General features: G+C 42.6%; 1 protein-coding gene across 1 annotated transcript in view; it reads left to right on the top strand.

Moving 5' to 3' along the window:
- The window catches only part of TEX12 (testis expressed 12), a 58,260-nt gene extending 39,708 nt beyond the window's left edge, over window positions 1-18,552 (top strand). Inside the window, exons 3-5 of the mRNA XM_066606953.1 lie at window positions 6,138-6,237; window positions 6,314-6,365; window positions 18,147-18,552. Of these exons, the coding sequence (XP_066463050.1) occupies window positions 6,138-6,237; window positions 6,314-6,365; window positions 18,147-18,291 (297 nt within the window). The 3' untranslated portion in view covers window positions 18,292-18,552. The remainder of the gene's footprint in view (window positions 1-6,137; window positions 6,238-6,313; window positions 6,366-18,146) is intronic.
- The last annotated feature ends 5,253 nt before the right edge of the window (window positions 18,553-23,805 follow it).

Raw genomic sequence — 23,805 nt, 5'->3', positions numbered from 1 at the left:
CAGTGGTTGCAGCAGCGGGTCAGCGGTTGAAGCAGCGGGTCAGCGGTTATAGCAGGGTGTGAGCGGTTGCAGCAGCGGGTCAGCGGTTGCAGCAGCGGTTGCAGCAGCGGGTCAGCGGTTATAGCAGGGTGTGAGAGGTTGTAGCAGCGGGTCAGCGGTTGCAGCAGCGGGTCAGCGGTTGAAGCAGCGCGTGAGCGGAGTGTGAACAAGTCTATCTTCACTACTTCCACAAGTAAATTGTAGATCCCCATTAGGATGAGCTCCATGCCTGGCAATGTCATCCAGTGTGCTACTTGTGCAATGTATGCGGTCCTTGATCAGCCGATCGAGGGTGCATACTGTTGCGCAAGATGCATGCACGTCGCACATTTAGAAGCCCAAATTCTGGATCTAAATGGGCAACTGGCAACACTGAGAGCCATTGACATCATGGAAAGGAGTTTGGTGCTCACTGAGCAGGCACTCGCTGGGGTAGAGGCGGGGGCGGACGGTAGTACGGAAGAGCAGGGGGAGCAGGCAGTCAGCTGGGTGACAGAAAGAAGGAGGGATAGAGGGAAGAGAACCAGGGAGGCTAGTCCTGAACTGGCACAACCCAACAAATTTGCAAGATTGGCAGATGAGGGGGATGCCATTACAGAGCCAGCACCGCTGCAGCACGACACGCCCTCTGAACGCCAGGGGGATGACTGCTCCAGTGAGACGGGGACGGGGAGCGCAGGGCAGGCTAGACAGGTTCTAGTGGTGGGGGACTCAATTATTAGGGGGACAGAGAGGGCAATCTGCCATAAAGACCGGGATCGTCGAACGGTGTGTTGTCTTCCTGGCGCTCGAGTTCGACACATCGCGGATCGGATTGACAGATTACTGGGAGGGGCTGGTGAGGATCCAGCAGTCATGGTGCACGTTGGCACCAATGAACAAGTTAGAGGTCAATGGAGGGCCCTCAAAAATGATTTCAGGGACTTAGGGTCCAAGCTCAGGGCGAGGACCTCCAGGGTAGTTTTCTCGGAAATACTACCTGTACCTAAAGCCACACTAGAAAGGCAGCAGGACCTTAGGGAGGTAAACAAGTGGCTCCGGAGTTGGTGTAAGAAGGAGGGATTTGGGTTCCTGGAGAACTGGGCTGACTTTGCGGTCGGCTACAGGCTCTACCGTAGGGACAGGCTGCATCTTAATGGGGAGGGTTCAGCTGTGCTGGGGGAAAAGATGGCTAGAAGGCTGGAGGAGTGTTTAAACTAGGGACTGGGGGGGAGGGCAAAACGAGAAATAGTGGGGTAGCCAGTGTAATTAGCGATCTGGGTCCAAGCAAAGGGAATGGGGGACGAGCAGGGGGTGGGGTTAGTACAGTTAGAACTGATAGATCAGCCATAAGTACGAATAGCAACAAAACAAATTTAAAAAACAAAAAAAATGATATAAATTGTATGATCTTGAATGCACGAAGTCTGATCGGTAAAGTGGGCGAGCTTGAAGCAAGAATGACTGATGAAAGTTATGATATAGTCGGAATTACTGAAACATGGCTTGATAATAAGTGCGATTGGGCGGTGAATTTGCAGGGGTACAATCTCTTCAGAAGAGACCGAAGGAACCAGAAAGGGGGAGGGGTATGTCTGTACGTCAAATCGAACTTGAAGCCGAGGCTACGGGAGGATATAGGGGTAGGAGACGAACAGGTGGAATCTCTGTGGGTAGAAATACAGGGAGGAAAAAATAAAATCCTGATAGGGGTCTTCTATCGACCACCAAAAGCAACAGAAGAAACTGAAGACTTACTACTAAGGCAGATAGATGAGGTGTCAAAACGAAACGAAGTAATTATCATGGGGGACTTTAATTACCCAGATATAACATGGGAGAACGAAACCTGCAAATCTCACAGGGGTGATAAGTTCTTGAGAGTAATTAAAGACAATTACCTGAACCAACTTGTGCAGGAACCAACAAGAGGGAGAGCCATTCTGGACCTAGTACTAACTAACAAACCGGAACGTATAAGGGGGGTGCAGGTTGAGGGGCACTTGGGGAACAGCGACCACAATATAATCAACTTCCAGCTGTCAATCAATAGGAAGCCTTATCAGGGAGAGACGAAGTAACTAAACTTTAGTAAAGCAAAATTTGAGGAGCTTAGAACTACTATCGGTAACATTAATTGGGACAACATCCTCAAAAATATCAGTACGGAGGAAAAATGGGAAAAGTTCAAAAGGATCCTAATCACCTCATGTGAGCAGTTCATTCCCTTTAAAAATAAAAGAAACTCAGCTAAAAGGAAACCAATGTGGCTTGACAAGACGGTACGAGGGGCAATAAACGAAAAGAAGAAAGCGTTCAAACTACTAAAGCAAGAAGGCAGCGAAGAAGCGCTAAAATCATACAGGGAAAAAAACAAAATATGCAAAGATACGATCAAAACTGCCAAGGAGGAAGCAGAAAGACGGATCGCAAAAGAGAGCAGAAACAACCCGAAGCTATTTTTCAACTACATAAACAGCAAAAGGATTTGCAGGGAGAGCGCTGGCCCTTTAAAAAACAATGCAGGAGAAATCATTGATGATGACGAAGGGAAAGCAAATCTACTAAACAGCTTCTTCTCAAGTGTGTTCACCAAAGAAAAGGAAATGCCACACGAGATGCAGGGGAATAAAACGAACCCCTCACAAAATATCTCATACCTAACGCAGGAGGAGGTGCGGAAGCGTCTAAAGAAAACTAAAATTGATAAATCACCGGGCCCAGATGGATTACACCCAAGGATACTAAAGGAACTAAGTGACGAGATAGCTAGGCCGCTATACCTAATATTTCTAGACACTATCAAGACCGGAGTAGTACCATTGGACTGACGCATTGCCAACGTGGTTCCAATTTACAAAAAAGGGAGCAAAAGTGAGCCTGGTAACTACAGGCCAGTAAGTCTCACTTCAGTAACGGGAAAAATTTTCGAGGGGATTCTGAGAGACGCCATCGATGAGTACCTCAAGGAGATTAAGGGAATAACTCCTCACCAGCATGGATTCATGAAGGGTCGCTCATGTCAGACAAATCTGATCAGTTTCTACGATGAAGTAAGCTCTAAGCTGGACCAGGGAGAATCTATTGATCTTGTATATCTGGACTTCTCTAAAGCCTTTGACACCGTGCCACATAATAGGCTAATATACAAAATGAGGCAGCTCGGACTGGGCGAAAACGTGTGTAAGTGGGTAAAAAATTGGCTCAACGAAAGAAAGCAGAGGGTGGTAATAAATGGTTCGTACTCTGATTGGACCACAGTCGCTAGCGGGGTGCCACAGGGTTCAGTATTAGGCCCCACTCTGTTCAACATATTTATTAATGACCTGATAGAGGGGCTGCACAGCAAAATATCAATATTTGCAGATGACACAAAATTATACAATATAATTAATGCAACGGAAGACAATGTGCGGCTACAAACGGACCTGGATAAGATGGGGGCTTGGGCAGAAAAATGGCAAATGAAGTTCAATGTTGAAAAATGTAAGACTATGCACATGGGCAGGAGGAACGGATGTCACAAATATTCACTTAATGGGGTACCGCTGGGGAAACGTGATATGGAAAAGGATCTAGGGGTATTAGTGGATAATAGACTAAACTGGAGTAACCAATGCCAGTCAGCTGCTGCAAAGGCAAATAAAGTCTTGGGGTGCATTAAAAGAGGTATAGGGGCGAAGGACGAGAACATTATCCTTCCACTATATAAGGCACTCGTCAGGCCTCACATGGAATACTGCGTACAATTCTGGACACCGGTGCTCAGGAAGGATGTCACAGTGCTTGAAGGGGTTCAAAGAAGGGCAACTAAACTAATACATGGAATGACGGGACTGGAATACCCAGAGAGGCTATCCAAATTGGGACTATTTACTCTAGAAAAAAGAAGGTTAAGAGGCGACCAAATAACCATGTATAAGTACATGAGGGGACAACACATGGATCTCTCCCGTGATCTGTTTACACCCAGGACCACAAAGGTAACAAGAGGACATCCGCTACGATTAGAGGAAAGTAGGTTTCATCACCAACACAGAAAGGGGTTCTTTACTGTAAGAGCAGTTAGACTGTGGAACTCTCTACCGGAGGAAGTGGTGATGGCAAAATCGATAGAGGAGTTTAAAAGGGGACTTGATGTCTTTCTGGAGAAGAAGTTTATTACAGGATATAAATATTAGGTTAAGTGTCAATCCTGGTATACAGGCAGGTAGGAACTATTAGGGGTTGATCCAGGGAACAGTCTGATTGCCATTAGGGAGTCGGGAAGGAATTTTTCCCCCAAAAGGGCTAATTGGCTTCTGGCCTTGGGGTTTTTTGCCTTCCTCTGGATCAACACAGTAGGATAGACAGGCTGGACTAGATGGACAATGTCTTCATTCGGCCTTACATACTATGTTACTATAACCTATAAGTTATGAAGACAAGCTCTGAATCTATGTATACAGACTCCATTGATGGTGTACTTGTGGAGATATTCTTCACAATGATCAGTGATTGTAGGGGCAAATACCTTTGTACATACAGAGTGTGATGGAACATACCATGATTTTTTTTCCTGTTGAATTTGTACAGAATCCAACAGAAAAAAACCCCACCTGTATTAAATCGGAGGCATGCAGAGGTACAGTGTCCAATAAATGTGCAGGTGGGACGGACAGTAATACAGTATGGTAATACGCCATGTTGGGTGGCCCCAGCACGTCCCTATGGGCTCTATTCTAACCCTGGGTCTGAATGTAGGAGACTCATGTATTCTGTGTACTGGGATAGATATACCATGAAGAACCTTCCTTAGTCAGATCTCATCTGGAATACTGTGTCCAGTTCTGGGCACCCAACTTTAAAAAGGCATCAACAAACTGGACCAAGTTCAGAGAGGAGTTACCAAGATGGTGAGCGGTCTGCAAATCATGTCCTATAAAGAACGGTTAAAGGATCTGGGAAAGTTTAGCTTGCAAAAAAGAAGGCTGAGAGGAGACTTAATAGCGCGCTACAAATATCTGAAGGGCTGTCACAGTGCAGAGGGATCAGTCCTATTCTCATTTGCACAAGGAAAGACTAGAAGCAATGGGATGAAAGTGAAAGGGAGGAGACACAAATTAGATATTAGAAAAAACTTTGACAGTGAGGGTGATCAAGGAGTGGAACAGGTTACTATGGGAGGTGGTGAGTTCTTCAATGGAAGTGTTCAAACAGAGGCTAGACAAATATCTGTCTGGGATGATTTAGTGACTCCTGCACTGAGCAGGGGGTTGGTCCCTACCAACTCTACCATTCTAGGATTCTATGAAGAAACTTGACGCAACCACTTAGTTATGCCTGGCTTGAATTTCCTTTAATTACATCAGTTGCAAATCTGTGTATTTGTGGACCTGTGAACCAATTATTATATAACGAACTAGACTAGGTATGCACTGAATCAACGGTATAGTGAAGGAAATTGTTTTACGTTGAAGTTTTTGCAAAGGGTGCCGATGTTAAAGAAGGAGTGGTCTCAAGTGAATTTAAAATGATGCCCTCTCCACATGCAGGCCATTCAAATTAGTGTTTAAATTACATAAAATACCTATTGATGACTAAGGGCTCATTCACACAGGCATGCTTTCACCGTGTATTACGCATGTGATGCAAGGCCATATAGTGTGAATGGAATCAATGAAAGTACATTGATTCATTCACATTAGCATATATATAAGTACATTGATTCATTCACATTAGCATATATATATATATATATATATATATATACATACACACACACAATGGGTGTAGATACGCGCAAGACAAAGATTGCAGTATTACATACACAACACTGCTATGACACAGAGTGGGGAATTTAAAGAAAAGGGAAAAAAAACGTCATACTGCACATGACACAGTGCGTGAGATACGCTATTATACGCAGTGCACTATCGATTCCATATACAGCAATAGTTGGATCATCGTTGGCTTCCAGGGCAGTAGACCGCTGCGTTATCCACGCAGCATTTTACGCCTATGCCTGGAGGAATGAGGCCTTATAATGTTACATTGTATTCCAATTGAATAGTTATATACATTAAAATGCATTAAATAGGCACATTAAATAAGTGAGTGTGTTTTTGATTTTCAAACAGAATGTAGATCCTGAGACTCTTCATTGTTCACCACCCACAAAACTGCCTTCCATTCTGTCAGACAACCCTCAGGTGAAAGACATTAAAATAATGATGTCAGGTTGGTGTTATATCATTTCTTTTCGTGCAGCATTCATTTCTACATTTGTCAAAACTGGTTATTTTTCTTTTTACAGATTTAAGCCAGGAAATAATCCTTCTGTTTTCCAAATATGCAGAGGCACTGAGGTAAACACACTTCAATCATATACCCTCATAATGAAAAGTTAATACTTTTCTTTAGAATCATTTAGAATATTGTATTTTGAATCATACAACAAATATCAGCATGTAGGAGCACCGTAACACAGCACCTTCTAGCACACAGCCTTATATTAATCATTAGAGGTCCGGGAATCGGGTAACTGAGGGGGAGAAAAGCGGGACTACGAGCAGCGACACCAGAGAGAGCTGTAAAAAAACATCTATAAATATATAATACTCCTGTATGGACCTGGCTTACATTACTGACTGAGAGCTGTTCTCAGCAGCCAGTCCTTCTAAGTAGTAGTAGTTCTGGCTTCCCAAACGTCTCAGTGGAATAGCAGAATAGAAATTATTACTTAGAATAACAGGTTCCTGAAAATTAGACACAGCATTTCCCAGCTGTATATTTCTAAATGTGACATCCTTCCTGCCCTGCTGTAATTGTCTCATAAACTCCCCACCACCTCACCCCGCAGCTGCAGAACCCATCACTTTAAACTAGAAGGATATGGGAAGGGAAGTGAAAGGCCAGGTAAAAATATACAGCTAATTAATACATTTGAGAACCCTGCTATTAAAAGAGGAAAGAAAGAAGAAAGACAAAAAAATCAGAAGGAAAGTAGAGGAGCAAGAGACACCGATCACAAACTAAAATGTTTCTACACAAATGCCTAGAGCATGGGAAAAAACAAGAAAAATGGGGCGGAGGTATTGAGTTGTATGTTAGGAAAACATTCATCTCCACAGAGATTTAAGCTTCAGAGCATGGTACTTCTGTAGAAACTGGATAAGAATACAAGGAGAGAACAACAGAAAGGACACTATTGTAGGCATTTACTATAGGCTGCCTGGACAAGCAGATGATATTGATGAACTCTTTCTACATAAGATGGCCAAGCTCTCAAAAAAGCATGACATAGTGATCATGGGAGACTTTACCTATCTAGACATTTGTTGGGAATATCTGTCAGGAAAAAGCAATGGATCCAACAAATTCTTATCTGCTCCTGCTGACAACTTTACCTTCTAAAAGGTAGAAGAGAAAACAAGGAGATCTGCTATCTTGGAACTAATTCCTATGAACAGGGAGGGAATGGTTGAGGAAGTAAGAGTGACTGGGACCTTAGGAGGCAGTGATCATGCGATCCTTACATTTTGGATAAAAAGAGGTGGAAGACCTGAGAAAACTTAGACCTCAAGGTTGGATTTCAGAAAGGCAGATTTCAATGAACTCAGAAAGAGGGTAGGAAGAATCTAATGGCTGGATATTCTAACATACAGAAATGTCCAAGAAGGTTGGGAAATATTGCAAAATGAGATTCTCAAAGCACAATTGTTAACAATCCCTAAAAGAAGGAAGAATGTGAAGTATTTAAAGAGATTAGGATGGATGAACACAGAACTTGCACACATGTTAAAAAGGAAGACAAATATGTTTATCAAATGGAAAGAGGGGGGATATCTAAAGAAGAGTATAATGCAGTCTGCAGAAACTGTAGGGCAAGTATCAGAAAAGCTAAAGCTAATAATGAATTGAGGCTTACAACAGAGGCCAAAAGCAATTAAAAATGATTTTGGGGGTATATCAAAAGCAAATGAAAAGTCAAATATGCTATTGGATGCTTACAAGATGAAAATAGTAAATTGGCTAAGAATGATGTTGAGAAGGCCGAACTTTTAAATTCCTATTTTGTATCTGTTTTGTCTCAGAAAGTAGATGTAACATCAACTGATCTTCCCTGTGCTATTGGGGAAATAAAAGAATGCAAGCTATCTATAAGCAGAGAGATGGTGAGGAAACACATAGCTAATAGAGATGAGCGAACGTACTCGGATAAGCACTACTCGTCCGAGTAATGTGCCTTATCCGAGTACCGCTGTACTCGTCTTGAAAGATTCGGGACGCGCTGCGGAGCGGGGAGCTGCAGGGGTGAGCGGGGAGGAACGGAGGGGAGATCTTTCTCTCCTTCTCTCCCGCCTGCTCTGCCCCGCTCCCCACTGCGACTCACCTGTCAGCAGCGGAGCGCCCCGAATCTTTCAGGACGAGCACAGCGGTACTCGGATAAGGCACATTACTCGGACGAGTAGTGCTTATCCGAGTACGTTCGCTCATCTCTAATAGCTAACTTAAATGAATTCAAGTCTCAAGGTCCAGATGAATTACATACTAGGATACTAAAGGAAGCAGCAGAGGTAATTGCTGAACCCCTTGCCATAATCTTTGAAAATTACGTGAGAACAGGAGAAGTCCCAGAAGATTGGAAAAGGGCAAATGTCCCTATCTTCAAAAAAAGGAAAAAGCTGGATCCAGGAAACTACAGGCCTGTGAGCCTGACTTCTATACCGGGAAAGATCTTTGAACAAATTATTAAACAGCATGTATGCAAGTACTTGGAGAAAATTTGAGTAATTAACCAGAGCCAGCATGGGTTTGAAACAAGTCATGACAGACAAATATAATTTCCTTCTCTGACAGAATCACTGACTGGGTTGATCGGGAAAATGTCGTGGATATAGTATATCTTGACTTTAGTAAAGCATTTGGCAAAGTATCTCATAGCATACTTATTGAAAAAATGACCAAATATGGTATTGACAAGGCAACTGTTATGTGGATTCACAACTTACTGAGTGATTATACTCAAAGAGTGGTCATAAATGGCTGCACATCGAAGTGGAAGAATGTATCAAGTGGGATACCACAAGGCTCTGTCCTAGGCCTAGTGTTCAACATTTTTGTAAATAATCTGCAGGAGGGAATTGATGGGAAACTGATCAAATTTGTTGACGACACAAAGCTAGGAGAGATAGCTAACACTAGAAAAGAGAGAGAGTGAGTATTCAAAAAAGTCTAGAAATGCTTGAACAGTGGGCAGTGACTAACGTAATGGCATTTTTTTTTAAACTCGTTTTATTGAAAATTATGTAGCATAAGGAACATGCAGTAATTCGGTCAATTTAGCTGGTATTGGAGAGAGTATCTTCCACCTGAGAGATGCAGGCCTTAGTCTCTCCAACCCGCTCCCTAAGGTTCTGCAAATCCTGTCACAGGAGGCCTAAATCAATTTTAACTTTTTCAATTTTGCCTGTTAATGAAGTAGTGGAACATTTAATGGCATCCAGCAGTTGGGCTGTAACTTGCCGTAGTGTAGGCTCCGCGTTGGCAGGCAGAGGTGGGCCAGAGCCCGACACCGAGGGTGGCTGTTTTATTGGGACAGAGGGTGTGTGGTTAGCATCATCAGGTTGTTTGTGAGCGAATTCACGCAGCCGCTCTGCTATTGGTATATTGGATTTGCGGCTGATGTTAGAGGTTCTACGGCTCCCCCGCCGGCAGGGCACCGGTGTCAATATGATTGCGGTCAGCAGGGGTTCACCCGCTAAATCTGAAGTCACCCACTCCACTGCGTTTGACTATAAGCATACAAAGTTCTTTTTAGCAGTAAAGTTTCTCTGTCTCCAGCTGTGGTATAGCCGCTAGGAGTAGTATTAGTAGTGAAGGGACTTTCTCCAGGTGTGTTGTGGTCACCAGGGGTAGTAGTAATAGTGAATTGACTTTCTCCAGGTGTGTTGTGGTCGCCAGGGGTAGTAGTAGTAGTGAAGTGACTTTCTCCAGGTGTGCCGTGGTCACCAGGAGTGGTAGCAGCAGTGAAGTCACTTTTCTCTAGCTGTAATGTGGCCGCTAGCAGTAATACTGAGGTGGCCTTCTGCAGCCGTGACGGCGCCGCCAGGAGTGGTAGCAGAAGGAGAGTCTCTGTATCCACAGCTATAATGCGTCTGCCAGGAGTAGTAGTAGTAGTAGTAGCAAAGTAGCTCTACCTCCAGCTATAATGCGCACACTAGGAGTTGTAGTAGTAGCAGAGTAACTATCTCTGATGGTGATGCGTCCGCTAGGAGTAGTAGTAGAGTAACTATCTCCAGCTGTGATGTGGCCGCTAGGAGTAGTAGTAGCAGTAGAGTATCTCTTTTTCCAGCTGTTCTGCATCCGCTAGGAGAAGTAGTAGTAGAGTAACTCTAACTCCAGCTGCGATGTGACCGCTAGGAGTAGTAGTAGCAGTAGAGTAGCTCGATCTCCAGGTGGAATGCTTCCACTAGGAGTAGTAGTAGTAGGGTAACTATCTCCAGCTGTGATGTGGCCGCTAGGAGTAGTAGTAGAGTAACTATCTACAGGTCTGATGTGTCTGCTAGGAGTAGTAGTGAAGACTCTCTTATCCCCAGGTGTGCTGTGGCCAGTGACTATCTCCAGCTGTGTTATGGCCATAGGATGTTGTAAGCCACCACAGCACCAGCCTGTTTGCAGCTGGAGAGAACCCCCGGAACTTTATCACAGTCCCCTGTTGTGCACTTCAGCAGTTTCTGCTTTTCTCTCCCTCCAGCAGCAGCCGCCTGTCAAAATGGGGGAGGGGCCGTCCCTCCAGCCTCAGCACCGCTCACCAGCCTCAACGGCAGTCAGTGTCTCTAGGAATGTCCCGTCCCGCTGCCGTTTACCTTACAGGCTCTGTTGCAGTCTTCCACCGGCAGGACTAGTGAGTACCTGCCAGTGTCCACCGTGCGCCTCTATAACCCCTCGGGCAAAGTTGGGGGAGGTGCCACTCTGCAACCGATGCCCAGCTCCCTGCCGGTAGTATGGATCTCACCCACCGAGCGCCTCAGGGGTGTTCAGCAGGGGGTTAGCCGCAGTCTTCAGCGCTGCTTCTTCTGCTGCTGTCCTCCACGTGTGCTGGTCTCCTGGCGCATGGTGAGGGAGGCATGCAGGCCCCGTGCTTCTGCTCAAATTAGCTCAGGAGCCGACTCTAGAATGCCGCTGTCGTGCCCCTCGATGCCAGGGTACTAGCAGAACGTCTGTGTATGGTTGTAGTGCCTCAGGGAAGGAAGAATGTGCCAGGATTAGCGGGGTCTCCACGGAGCTACTCTTAGGTGCGTCTGGACTTCATGGCCGTTAAGCCCCCCCCCCCCCCCCCCTTCCCCCAATGTAATGGTATTTAACAAGGAGAAATGCAAAGTCCTACATCTGAGCAAGAAAAATGAAAAAAAGCACATACAGAATGGGAGGAATTGGGCTAAGGAGCAGCACATGTGAAAAAGAATTGGATATAGCAATAGACCATAGACTGAACACAAGTCAACAATGTGATGCAGTAGCCAAGAAGGCAAACACAATTCTTGGCTGCATTAAGAGAAGCATAGAGTCTAGATTACGTGAGGTAATTATCCCCTTCTACTCTTCGTTAGTCAGAGCTCATCTGGAATACTGGGTCTAGTTCTGGGCACTCCACTTTAAAAAAAAATCAACAACTGGAGTAAGTTCAGAGAAGAGTTAGCAAGATGGTAAGCGGTCTACAAATCATGTCCTATGAAGAACAGTTAAAGAATCTGGGAATGTGTAGCTTGCAAAAAAGAAGGCCGAGAGCAGACTTAATAGCTGTCTACAAATATCTGATTTCCTGTCACAGCACAGAAGGATCAGCCCTATTCTCATTTGCACAAGGAAAGACTAGAAGCAATGGGATGAAACTGAAAGAGAGGGGAGACAAATTATATATTAGAAAAAACTTTCTGACAGTGAGGGTGATCAATGAGTGAAACAGGTTACCACATGAGGTGGTGAGTTCTCCTTCAATGGAAGTGTTTAAACAAAGACTGGACAAATATCTGTCTGGAATTATTTAGTGAATCCTGCATTGAGCAGGGAGTTGGACCAGATGACCCTGGTGGTCCCTTCCAACTCTACCATTCTGTGATTCTATGACTGACAACTCTGCAAGAAATTGAGTCTTCCAGCAATCAATGCCAATCAGCTGCTGCGCTTGAGGGGGTTTAAAGACGGGCAACTCCTGGAAAAAAGGCGGTTGGGGGTGACCAAATAACTATGTATAAACACACTAAGGGATAATACAAGGATCTCTCCCGTGATCTGTTTATACCTAGGACTTTGATGCCAACAAAAGGGCATCCACTACATTTAGAGGATCGAAGGTTTCATCACCAACACATAAGGGGGTTCTCTACTATTAGAGCGGTGAGACTGTGGTACTCTCTGCCTGAGGACATGGTGATGGCAATATCAATGGAGAAGTTTAAGAGGGGACTAGACTTGTTTTTGGAGCGCTACAACATTGCTTGATATAGACATTCAATAACCAAAGAGGCTGCTGATCCGGGTCTTTGAGTCAGGCAGGAACTCTCAAATGTTGATTATTCTGACTGCCATTATGGAGTCAGGGTGGCTTCACACGAGCGTGTTTTTGCGCATACATAGGTGCGCACCTACGTACGAGCAAAAACACCCATGTATGCAGCTACGTGCATTGTTTTTAATGGAGCCGCGGCTGCTGCCGGCGGCTCCATTGAAAACAATGCTCTGCTGGCACCCCTGAATTGTTTTTCATGGAAGGGCTTTACATATAAGCCCTTCCCTGAAAAACAATTGCTTGATATAGACATTCAATAACCAAAGAGGTTGCTGATCCGGGTCTTTGAGTCAGGTAGGAACTCTGAAATGTTGATTATTCTGACTGCCATTATGGAGTCAGGGTGGCTTCACACGAGCGTGTTTTTGCACACCTACGTACGAGCAAAAACACCCATGTATGCAGCTACGTGCATTGTTTTCATTGGAGCCGCAGCTGCTCCCGGCGGCTCCATTGAAAACAATGCTCTGCTGGCACCCCTGAATTGGTTTTTCATGGAAGGGCTTTACATATAAGCCCTTCCCTGAAAAACAATCATCTTAGTGTAAAAAAAACCCACAAAAGGTACCCTCCGCCACTGCCGTGTCCCCTGCGGGAATGAAGAACACATCCTCTGCATGCAGCAGATGTGTCCTTCACCCCCGATAGTTAAAATAATTCCATGCTGCTACATCTGCCACATCTGTGGCAGATGCAGCAGAGGAATTCATCAATTCTCTACCGCGGCTTTCAAACATGACAGCTGCGGTAGAGAATCCTGCTGCCGGCATCCCTGTCATTGGACTTCAGGGAAGGGCTTTAAACATAAGCCCTTCCCTGAAAATCCAATAAAAGTAGTGTTAAAAAAAAGCATACTCATCTTCCTTCAGCTGCCGAGCTCAGCTGTGACTTCTGGCGCTGTCCCCGGCTCTGTAGTTCTGAGCGCTTCAGCCAATCACAATCAGAGCTACCAGCAGGCAGGGATTTTAAATCCCTGGCTGCTGATAACTCAGCAGCGCTACAGAGCTGGGGACAGCGCCAGAAGTCGCCGCTGAGCCCCAGCAGCCATCAATGGATTTTAAGGAAGGGCTTCATAAGCCCTTCCCTGAAAATCCATTTAAAATAGTGTAAAAATAAATAAAATAGGTATATGTGAAGCCCTTCCCTGAAAAAGAATGCAGGGGTGCCGGCAGACCATTGTTTTCAATGGAGCCGCCAGCAGCAGCCGCGGCTCCATTGAAAACAATGCGTGCATTCCCAATGGTGCACGCATGTCCTATCTTTGCAGGCACGCACCTGCAAAGTACGGACATGTGCACATACCATAGGGAATGCAATGTTGCAAATACAAGCGTGTTTTTGTGCATGCGTATGTACACACGAAAACACGGTCGCGTGAAGCCACCCTGAGGAAGGAATTTTTTCCACCAAGTGAGGTAAATTGGCTTCTGCCCCATTGTTTTTTGCCTTTCTCTGGATCAACAAGAGGGATGGAAACAGGCTGGACTGGATGGACATAAGTCTTTTTTTAGCCTTGTACACTATGTTATAGCTTATAAAGTACAGCTATACACTATCAGTGTATATGGGAATGGTTGCAACTTTTTAATTAGTTTCAAGTGGAAAATACAGCCATTAAAAAGGAAAGAAAACAGTTTTTGAAGCTACTAGATTGTTCCCCCCAACCTTATCCACATGGAATTTGTATTTGTTCATCTAATCTGTGTTTTGCTGTATATTGAAATGTAAAAAGTTTAACCCCTTAATGACATGGCCTATTTTGGCGTTGAGGACCAAGCGATTTTTGGTATTTTTCCATCTCCAGTTTTCAAAAGCCATAACTTTTTTATTTTTCCGTCGACGCGGCCGTATAAGCGCTTGTTTTTTGTGTGGCGAGCTGTAGTTTTTATCAGTGCCACTTTTGGGTACATAGACTATATCGTAAAACTTTTATTATTTTTTTTATGATAACGGAGAGAAAATGCATCAATTCTGCCATAGATTTTTTTTTTACAGCGTTAATCATGCAGCATAAATGACACACAAAATTTTTTCTGCGGGTCGGTAAGATTACAACGATACCAAAATTCTTATATATTTTTTTTTTTTTAGGTTTTACACTTTTTTAGTATAAAACCCCTTTTTTTTGGAAATCTTTTTTTTCTCTATAACTGCATTCAAAGTCCTGTAACTTTTTTATTTTTCTATGTACGGAGCTCTATAAGGGCTTATTTTTCGCGAGACGAGCTGTAGTTTTTGTTGGTAGCATTTTGGGGAATGTACGGCTTTTTTTGATCACTGTTATTGCATTTTTTGGGGCCTCTGTTTTTCAGCGTTTTCTGTTACGCTTTTTGCCGTACAAAATAAAAAGCATGTTCAACTTTTTGTAGACATCGTTACGGACGCGTCAATATCCAATATGTGGGGATTTAATTTTTTTTTCACCTTTTTTTATGCTAATATTAGAAAAAGCATAAAAAAGGGGTTTTTTTTACATTTTTCTTTTTTTTACATTTTTCTTTTCTTTTTTTTTTACACAATGTGAGTCCTTCTTAGGGACTTGCAGCACTGTGCCTATGATCGCTGTGATAAGGCATGGCAGAGTTACTGCAGTGTACTGCTCTGCCATGCCTTATCGCTTATACAGCGATCATAGGCATTGCAATATAGGACGTCCTGTTGCCATGGTGACAGGCTGGGCTCTCGCGATGACATCGCTCCCCCTGTGAACTCTTTCCCTGCCGCGATCTACTTAGATCGCGGCAGGGAAGGGGTTAACAGCGGGGGGCGCATCTCCGATGCCCCCCCGCTGTTGCAGCGGGATGCCGGCTGTGACTGACAGCCAGCTCCCGCTGCGGGATAGCGCAAGGTCAGTCATGATCTCTCGCTATCCCGATGACGTACCAGTACGTCCTGTTGCGGGAAGTACCAGGCTCCCAGGACGTACTGGTACGTCCTGGGGAGGGAAGGGGTTAAATAGTGAAAGGACTGTAACTGCAATATGCTGCCAGCACAGTTCTGTACATTACGTTTTTGGTCTTGTCATGTTTTGCTAGGGTATAAAGGTCTTGTGGGCTGTATACACGTGAGCCGCCACATACAGTTGCCGATGAAAAAAAACATTTTTTTCTAAATGTACACCTGTTACCTTACGTGTTTGTCATTGCAAATGCTATTTTAGAGGAAATTGCAGCCTTTTAAATTAAAAAAGCAAATTCGTTGGTATTATCAGAATGCGTCGAATTAAAACACTGCTTTGCTATTCCAGTCATAATATTTCACCCCAGGTGTGTAATTTGTAATCATGTGTTGTTGCACAGTTTTTGGCGCATCAGGATTACACATTAATAGGACCAGAACACCATCTTTTAACCTCAGCTTATGGGAAGGCACTCCTGACAATTCCAAAGAGTTAAAGAACTCTACAGTGTATGAGGTGACTTGTAGAGATGAGCGAACGTACTCGGTAAGGCCGATTTCGCAATCGAGCACCGCGATTTTTGAGTACTTCAATACTCGGGGGGGGGGGGGGGGCGTGGCGTGATGGAGCGGGGGTAGCAGCGCGGAACAGGTGGGAGCTCTCTCTCTCACCCTCTCCCCTCCCCACTCCCCTCTGCAACCCCCCGCTCACCCACAGCGCCCCCGAGTACTTTTCACCCGAGTAGTGAAGTACTCGAAAATCGCGGTGCTCGATTGCGAAATCGGCCTTACCGAGTACGTTCGCTCATCTCTAGTGACTTGTTCATTGCCCATAACATTATCCATCGACAGATACTCTACAATTTCCCCTTTTGACTTGTGAAATATTTTTTCATTCATCCATCCTACAGTTTCATTACTTGGTGCCAAAATTGCCCTTTGACACAGCCATTTTTTTTATTCCCTATATGAAGTTGCAGTTGAGAATAAACCTTGCTTATCAGTCCTTCTCTACTGTGAACAATGTTACAGAATTCACAATTTAATGTAATCATACCATTAGTATCTGTTGCAATACGATCTTCGCCTTTTTTCAAAAGAGCAGCCGCAATATTGCCTTGATTCTACGTCGTTGTGCAGTTAGACTTGCATATTTGTAGTTACACTACATTTTTTTACATGCTGCCATAACATAGATGACTTTAAACATGCATTTATTTCATCTGTTGGTGTGCCCCTGTTGAATACAGGTAGTGTCTGTCTAAAATCTCCACCCAGCAATATCACCATCCCTCCCATGATACCTTTGTTGCCATTAATATCTTTTATGGATCAATTCAGTGCTTTGATTGCTCTTTTATGGGACATTGTACATTCATCCCAAACAGCTTACAGTGTTGCAACATACGTCCACGCTCGCTATTGTTACAGATGTTACAAATTGATGTTTCTTCGGGAGTTCAATGGCAGCTAAAGTACTGAATGCACTATTTGTCCACCATCAAACAGCATGGCGGTTATTCCAGAGAAGGCTACTGCAACATCAACGCCTTTATCGTTTTAAATTTGCAGATTAAAATGGAAAATTTTACCAGTTCCCCTTCGGCATCCATAAAAAACTAAGCACCTTCACCATTTTCAATGTACATCTATACATACACACACATATGCATACAGTATTTTGTAATGAGGCACTTACTAATATCCTGTTTGTAGACCAGCACCAATGCCTCAGTGAGAAAGCCTCACCCTCTTGCATCTGCAGTGCCTGTTCAGCGATACTGTCCTACACTGGTCGCTAATGAAGGGACATATGTCCATCAGCTGACTTCACTCAGTAACACAGCACTGTGCATGTACTAGTCCCCTGTGTGTTTCAGTGGAGAGCACAGATGGAAAGGTCTGATCACATGTCGCTCCATTATCGGCCATGTCCAGGACAGTACTGTTGTGTAAACAATGCAGAGACGAGGGAGTGGGGCTTCTCACAGAGGAATCAGCGTTACTCTGTAGCTAAGAGGATATTAAGAAGTGCTTCATTACATAGTTTCTAGCTTATCTTTTAAAATAAATCAAATGACCAACTTCTTTAACCAGATCATCAATCAATGGATAAATAGACATTTGCCTTACAGAGTTCAAGGATGATGCTTACTTGCTGGTTACACCAACCATGTTATTGATCGAGGTTTAGTTAAACTTTGACCAGCTGTTGAACTTGGTATAATAAAAAAGTACTGCACCAATACTTTATTATCTAAGATTTGCAAAACCAAAGTTCACTTGATCTGCGATCAAACATTGAACCTAAAAGGAATGTATCATGCATGGTGACTGTAGTTAGGTGATCTTAGCAGCTTTCATAGCGATAGTAAGAACATGGCCACTACCAGCAGCAAACATTGTATTACACCACCCAGGAAAAGTCTATCAGCTTAGACCACCACCATAGATTTTGGCTGATAAACTAAGTTCAGATAGTTTAATCCACCAAAATCAGGAGGTCAAAGTGAACCTAGATCATGGGCTAAACTGTGTTGGTGTAATGCTTTTCTACTTGATCTTAGATCAACTCCTGTTGATCTCAGATTAAAATTTTAGCGTAGCCAGCCATTAATCATACAGCCAAGTCTAAAATGCTTTCACTAACATAAAATATTAATTTTATTTTATTCAGTGAATGTGCCACTGAGGATTTACAAAATATATGCGAGTTGGATGAAATTCTTAAAGAAGCCAGATCATTGGAAGCTCAGATAAGACAGAAGAAGGAAAACCTAAGGAACGATCTCTCTATGATTACAAAGACTTTGCAAAAATAAAGAAGCTTGAAGTTAGCTTTATTTTGTTGCAAATCGCATATGTAATAGCACCTATTTACAAAAGCTGTGTGATTGAGAAATGTTCATTATAACATATATTTCAGGTTATATAAAAGTGAAACACAAGATGTCCTGCACTTCAATGTAAGCATGCTCCAAGTGCTAGACTCTGGATGGGGTCCAACCTTTCAATAAACACCCCTTCTTGTGTATCAGTCACCATTCACTGAGAATGTTGAGGGAAGGAAGCTGTGGAGTTGTAAAAAAAAGCAAATCTTGAGCTGCTGTAAGCTTGTTATATTGTGTGAATAAATTGTTTTGTTTAAAAGACAGCTTTATATTTTAACATGTTAAAGTAGTACAACAAAAATCCTGGCATATAGCAAATGTTAAGCGCTATTCTACATTAGATAAAATAATCAAAGTGCTTATGACCACTTGTCCGTCCATCCGTGTATGCTATGTGATTTACATGCAGAACCTGTAAGCACCTGTGATGTCAGTTACCGGCTCTTAGCTCCGAGCCCTGATCACATGACTGTGATGTCATCGCAGATTTTTTCTCCTCCTTGTGCACTGAATGAGGGATTATGGGTGGACTACATCCTTCACAAACCCATGCAGCCTCAGTTGCTATGGATACAGCAGTACTCAGAAGTTACATGCTAACCATATAAATCTATAAAGAAGCAGAGCTAGGGAGGGAAGGAGAAAGAAACTTCTGGAAGGTAACAGAGAGACAGAAAGACATCGCTGAAGGCGCTTAGTTTTTTATTTCACCATAGTGCTGGATTCACATTTACAGTACTTAGTACTGCTGTATAACGTTTTCCATGCATTTGCTGTTTCTGAGGGTGTGCTACAGAGAGATAGTGGAAGCAGAATCTTCTCTTCTCTGTGTGCGCGGTGTATAAGAAACATCATAGCAACTAGTTAACACCCACCAGCACTAGGAAAACTGGTAATTAGAGATGGAGCCTGCAGAGGGAAAAACTGAATGCAGGATACAAGTCATATTATGGCCTGATATAGTGTGATCCCTTATGTACACATAGCAGTTTATTCTTAGCAGTCATCTGAAATAGCAGGTACAGGTTTTTATTTACTTTGTCTTATATAAGAGGTACAGTAAATATGTTCAAGCTTTTCACATATTTACATACAGGGCAATTCAACATGAATGGTGTAAAAATAAAGCTGTCAGAATGCACCCTTGCCACACGCTTCTGACTTTGAACCAGTCTGTGTCCCCAAATGGTGTTCTGACTGTAGCTATCTGATTTATATAGAGTAATCTTTTGAGCCCAATCAGATTTGTCAGGACACCCATTTGTTTGAGGCAAATCCAGAGCTTTTCATGGTCTACACAACTGAAAGCCATTATAGAAAACAGAAGTGGAGGTCTTTTTGGTATTCTCTTGCTTTCTTCATGACCAGTCTCAGGTTTAAGATATGATCACGAGTGCCTCTGCCTTTTTGAAAAACATCTTGCACATCAGGCATTTTGAATTTCAGAATTGCTGCTAATCGTTTCTGACTAATTTTCAGTAGAACTTAGCTTACATGGAGGAACAGTGTCTCCCCAACATCCCCCAAAAAGAACCCATGCAATCATGTGCCTCCCCTCTGTTGTTCATTTCTCTGCTACTTTTCATTTGAGTCTTCTTTTGTCCCCTACAAAGCCCATGTCAATTTGTGTCCCCATCTCATGCTGCCTATTTCCCTCTACAGAGACCTTGCTACATTATGTTTCTTCTGTATCCCATTAGGCTGTTTTCACATGGAGCAGAATTTTCTGCAGTTTGTCCGCAGCCGAAATTTTACAGCAGATCTGCAGTGCAACTTTTTCATCAAAATCTGCACTATTTGGGGTGAATTTTTCTGTGGATTTTGGTGTGGAATTTATCCCCTAATTAGAAGAGTGCTATAATAATCCAGTGCTATAACTGACATGCTGCAGACTTAAAATCAGCATTGGGTGTTAGCAGAAGTGCGTTGTTGTACATACTGTGGGTGCCATATTAGATGATTAATATGATCTCGGAGAACCCAATGAAAGACACGCCATTATAGTGTGTATACTATCATTTTGGCTGGAAAAGGGTAATATAGTAATTTAAACAAAGGAAGGTGGGACATTCAGTTACATTACAACATTTTGTGTGCAGATAGGTCATTATCATAGGGAGTCTATAATGTAATCAGAAGAGGTAACTTTACAGAAAAGGATATTAACAGACATGTGTAGTAGAGATTTTGACACATGGCACAGTTAACATTTGGTTCCAACAGTTTTTTTTTTTTTAAGTGCAAAGAATGATAAATTTCTGTTGACTGGTCTATGGCTGGGGTCTACTAGTTCAATTATTCTAATGCAAGTTGTTTTGTGTTGTTCTCCTTTGAGGCTTCTGCTGGTTTCATGTGCTGATAAGAGTCCAGTTTAACATGTTTATTCAAACAATGTATTTCTTTCTGAGAATGTGGGGGAGAGATTCTTCCCCAAGTAGGTTTACAGACTGAAACATGAGTAGTGTCCTCCATCTTAAATCTACACAGCTGACAAGATGGAGGTCCTCTCCCACAATTCCCTCCTTTTTGTGAGCATTTTCATTGTCCTGGATAGTCTTTTCCTGTTTATATAACATTCTGGGGGCTTTCCCTAACTGTCACCTTAGCCATGAGATCTATTTCTGCAATGAAACTTGCTCATGCCTCCAGCCTTTTCCTATCTCGTACATTTTCCCTCCCATCTGCTAGGTGATATCGAGGACAAGGAAAAAACATAACAACACATATGTTTCGATGGTATTCTGGTAGACTGTTCTTAATAAGATTTATCTTGTTCCCAACATTTGAGCAAACCAACTTGTTCATAGTTTAGATAAAATAGGCACACATTGAATACAACATAAAGAAACACAGATAATTATTATACTACATATATTTCCCATGAGATGACAGAGCCAGGACATGCTAAACCATGAGCCAAAAGGCAGTTAAACCACCCTTGATCCTTATCTTGCCTGAGGGTTTGTATGATTTTCCTAATATCTTGGATATTTTTATGAATAGATTCTGAATTCCATCAAATTAAAGCAACACACAGAAGGTCGCATTTAAAGCTTTTGCCATATCACATTCTATTCTGTTTATTACCCGACCATGGTGTATTGCCAGACCCTAACCTCTTATATTGACAATCCTAAGGCTACGACTTCTGTGTTACTCAGGAGTGTAGGAGGGCCATTACAGTCTTAATCTAATTCCATAGTACCCCTTTTCTGTCTAAAATTATAGTCAGGTTTGTGATACCTAAAAACACTCAAGCGAGACAAAGCGCAGGGGCCCTGTGTCACACTGACACACATATATATGTTTATATGGTATTCCATAGTATGGCTGCAGGTCATTTTCTCAGATTAAACAATATCATTGGTAGACTTACTACTAGCCTGTATCTGCTGACATTTTCCAATCTCCAAACTATTACATGTGAACCAAGAACAACCCTCTGCTGAGGCCACTTAGAATTTATAATAGACAGGTTTGCATTATATCCTAACCACTCTTAAGATTCATCATACACATATTGGTGATATTTAACACCTCTCTGGACAAATATTCCCACATATTAGAGTGACCTTCTACCAACTGCAAACACCTCTTTATATGATGTATGTCTACCTCTGTTATTTACTACGACTTCTGTTACACCATATGTATAAATTACTTTTGTTCAACAATTTATTTAGCCATATTCTTGGTGTTTGCATTTTTTTAATTTTAATTTATAAATCACGCCCCTAATGTGAAGAGGTTTATGTAAACGATCATACTCAAAACACCTACCTTTGGTAACTGTATGTTATCATTCTGCAGTCATTGAAATGGATAATCTGGCTTGCAGCGAGAAGCTACCGTGACCAATTGGCCTGGGTTGTGACAGGCACATCGCATGCATTCATGTACAAACCGAATCACAACAGTGTTGAACCCTGGGGCAAGCCAAGAGAAGACACTGTGCCACACATTACCTCCTTAAGTTGATCGATTAGCTCATGGCTCAGGTGTGACATCATGAAGTGAAGCGTGCAGGGGAGGCACAGGCATTTAACTGTGTATTTTTTTTTTAGACATGAGAAGAATTTAAATATGTGTGTGTGTGTATTATATATATAAAAAGGGTGTGTGAGTTAAGGGGGAGGGATGGGCGGGGTAGGAGGGGGGGTGACAAATCTAAAAGGATTGATATTTTTGTTGAATCCATAGTTTTTGGGGGTCGCTAAGCTAATTGTTGAGAATCCCGATTAATATTTAGGTGCAAGGTATACTGATTTTTTTTCTGCAGCATGTGGACAAAATTTAGAAAATCTCATCCACTTCACTGCCATTATAAATGCCGCAGATTTTCCATGTAGTGGTTCCACATGGAAAATCCACAGCAAATCTGCCCCGTGTGAACATAGCCTTATAGCTGTTGGAATATGAGAAGACAAAAACAAATATGATTCAGTCTACCCAATGAAACACTGTATTCCTAACAATGACCTGGTTAAATTGCAAACTGCCGACACCCGAATCTTTAGAGATGAGTGGGCAGGTACTCGCATAAGGCACTACTCGCTCGAGTAGTTTGCCTTAGCGATTACGCTCGCTCATCTCTAGTTATAGTACTTGCTTTGAAAAAATGAGGCCATTGAGGAGTTAAAGGGTTTGCTCAGCTTTTCAATCAATTGATTTTATTGCTGTAATGCATCTCAAATACAAAATAAAGGCTTCAATATAGATCAGAGGAAATTGGACCTTCATTACACTATTTTGCCTGCTATTTTACAAGTGATTCTCAAGAATGAGTGATTGTCATTATGAATGAAAAAACGCACAATATGCATTAAGCCGGTTTCACATGGTCGAGAAAATTGTGTGAGATTTGTGCGTTGTGAGACGCACAAATATGAATCCCATTCAAATGGGGCTAGAAGCAGGAGCTGGAGCTTTAATCCTGTGCCATTTTTTTTTTTACTATAGGCTGGGATAAAAGGCCATGACCAAGCATCATATATTTACAGCGCTTGGTCCAAAACAGGTGAGTGTACTATTTTGGGTATACAGCTCCTAGACAGACCTATGTGTCTCCATGGTTACACACAAGTGTATAGTTATATTTTGCAGTCATGTATAACTCCATTCCATCTGACCTTTATTCTTTGTTAACATGCAGAAAGTAGAAGGGGGTGCAAAATGTAATAATATAGGACTGCAAGATCTGACAACATGAGGCTTGTCTTCTGCAGACATAAACTAGTAGGATGCTTTGCTCTATTTTAGATCCATTGGCAGATTATCCACCTAATAGACATTTCTGTACTTTCGCAGATAGCCATTTTATGCCAGTTGTCAAGAGGATGTCTAAATTGTTGCAGTTTTATTGTGCAATTTTCAGCATACAATAGATGTAATCTGGATCCAGGCCATTATTGATATTATTATAGGTATTATTGATGACCAGACTGT

This window comes from Eleutherodactylus coqui, chromosome 6 (assembly GCF_035609145.1).
Source record: "Eleutherodactylus coqui strain aEleCoq1 chromosome 6, aEleCoq1.hap1, whole genome shotgun sequence".
Lineage (NCBI taxonomy): Eukaryota > Metazoa > Chordata > Amphibia > Anura > Eleutherodactylidae > Eleutherodactylus > Eleutherodactylus coqui.
Note: the sequence above shows the minus strand (reverse complement) of the source record. Positions and strands in the feature narration are given on the sequence as shown.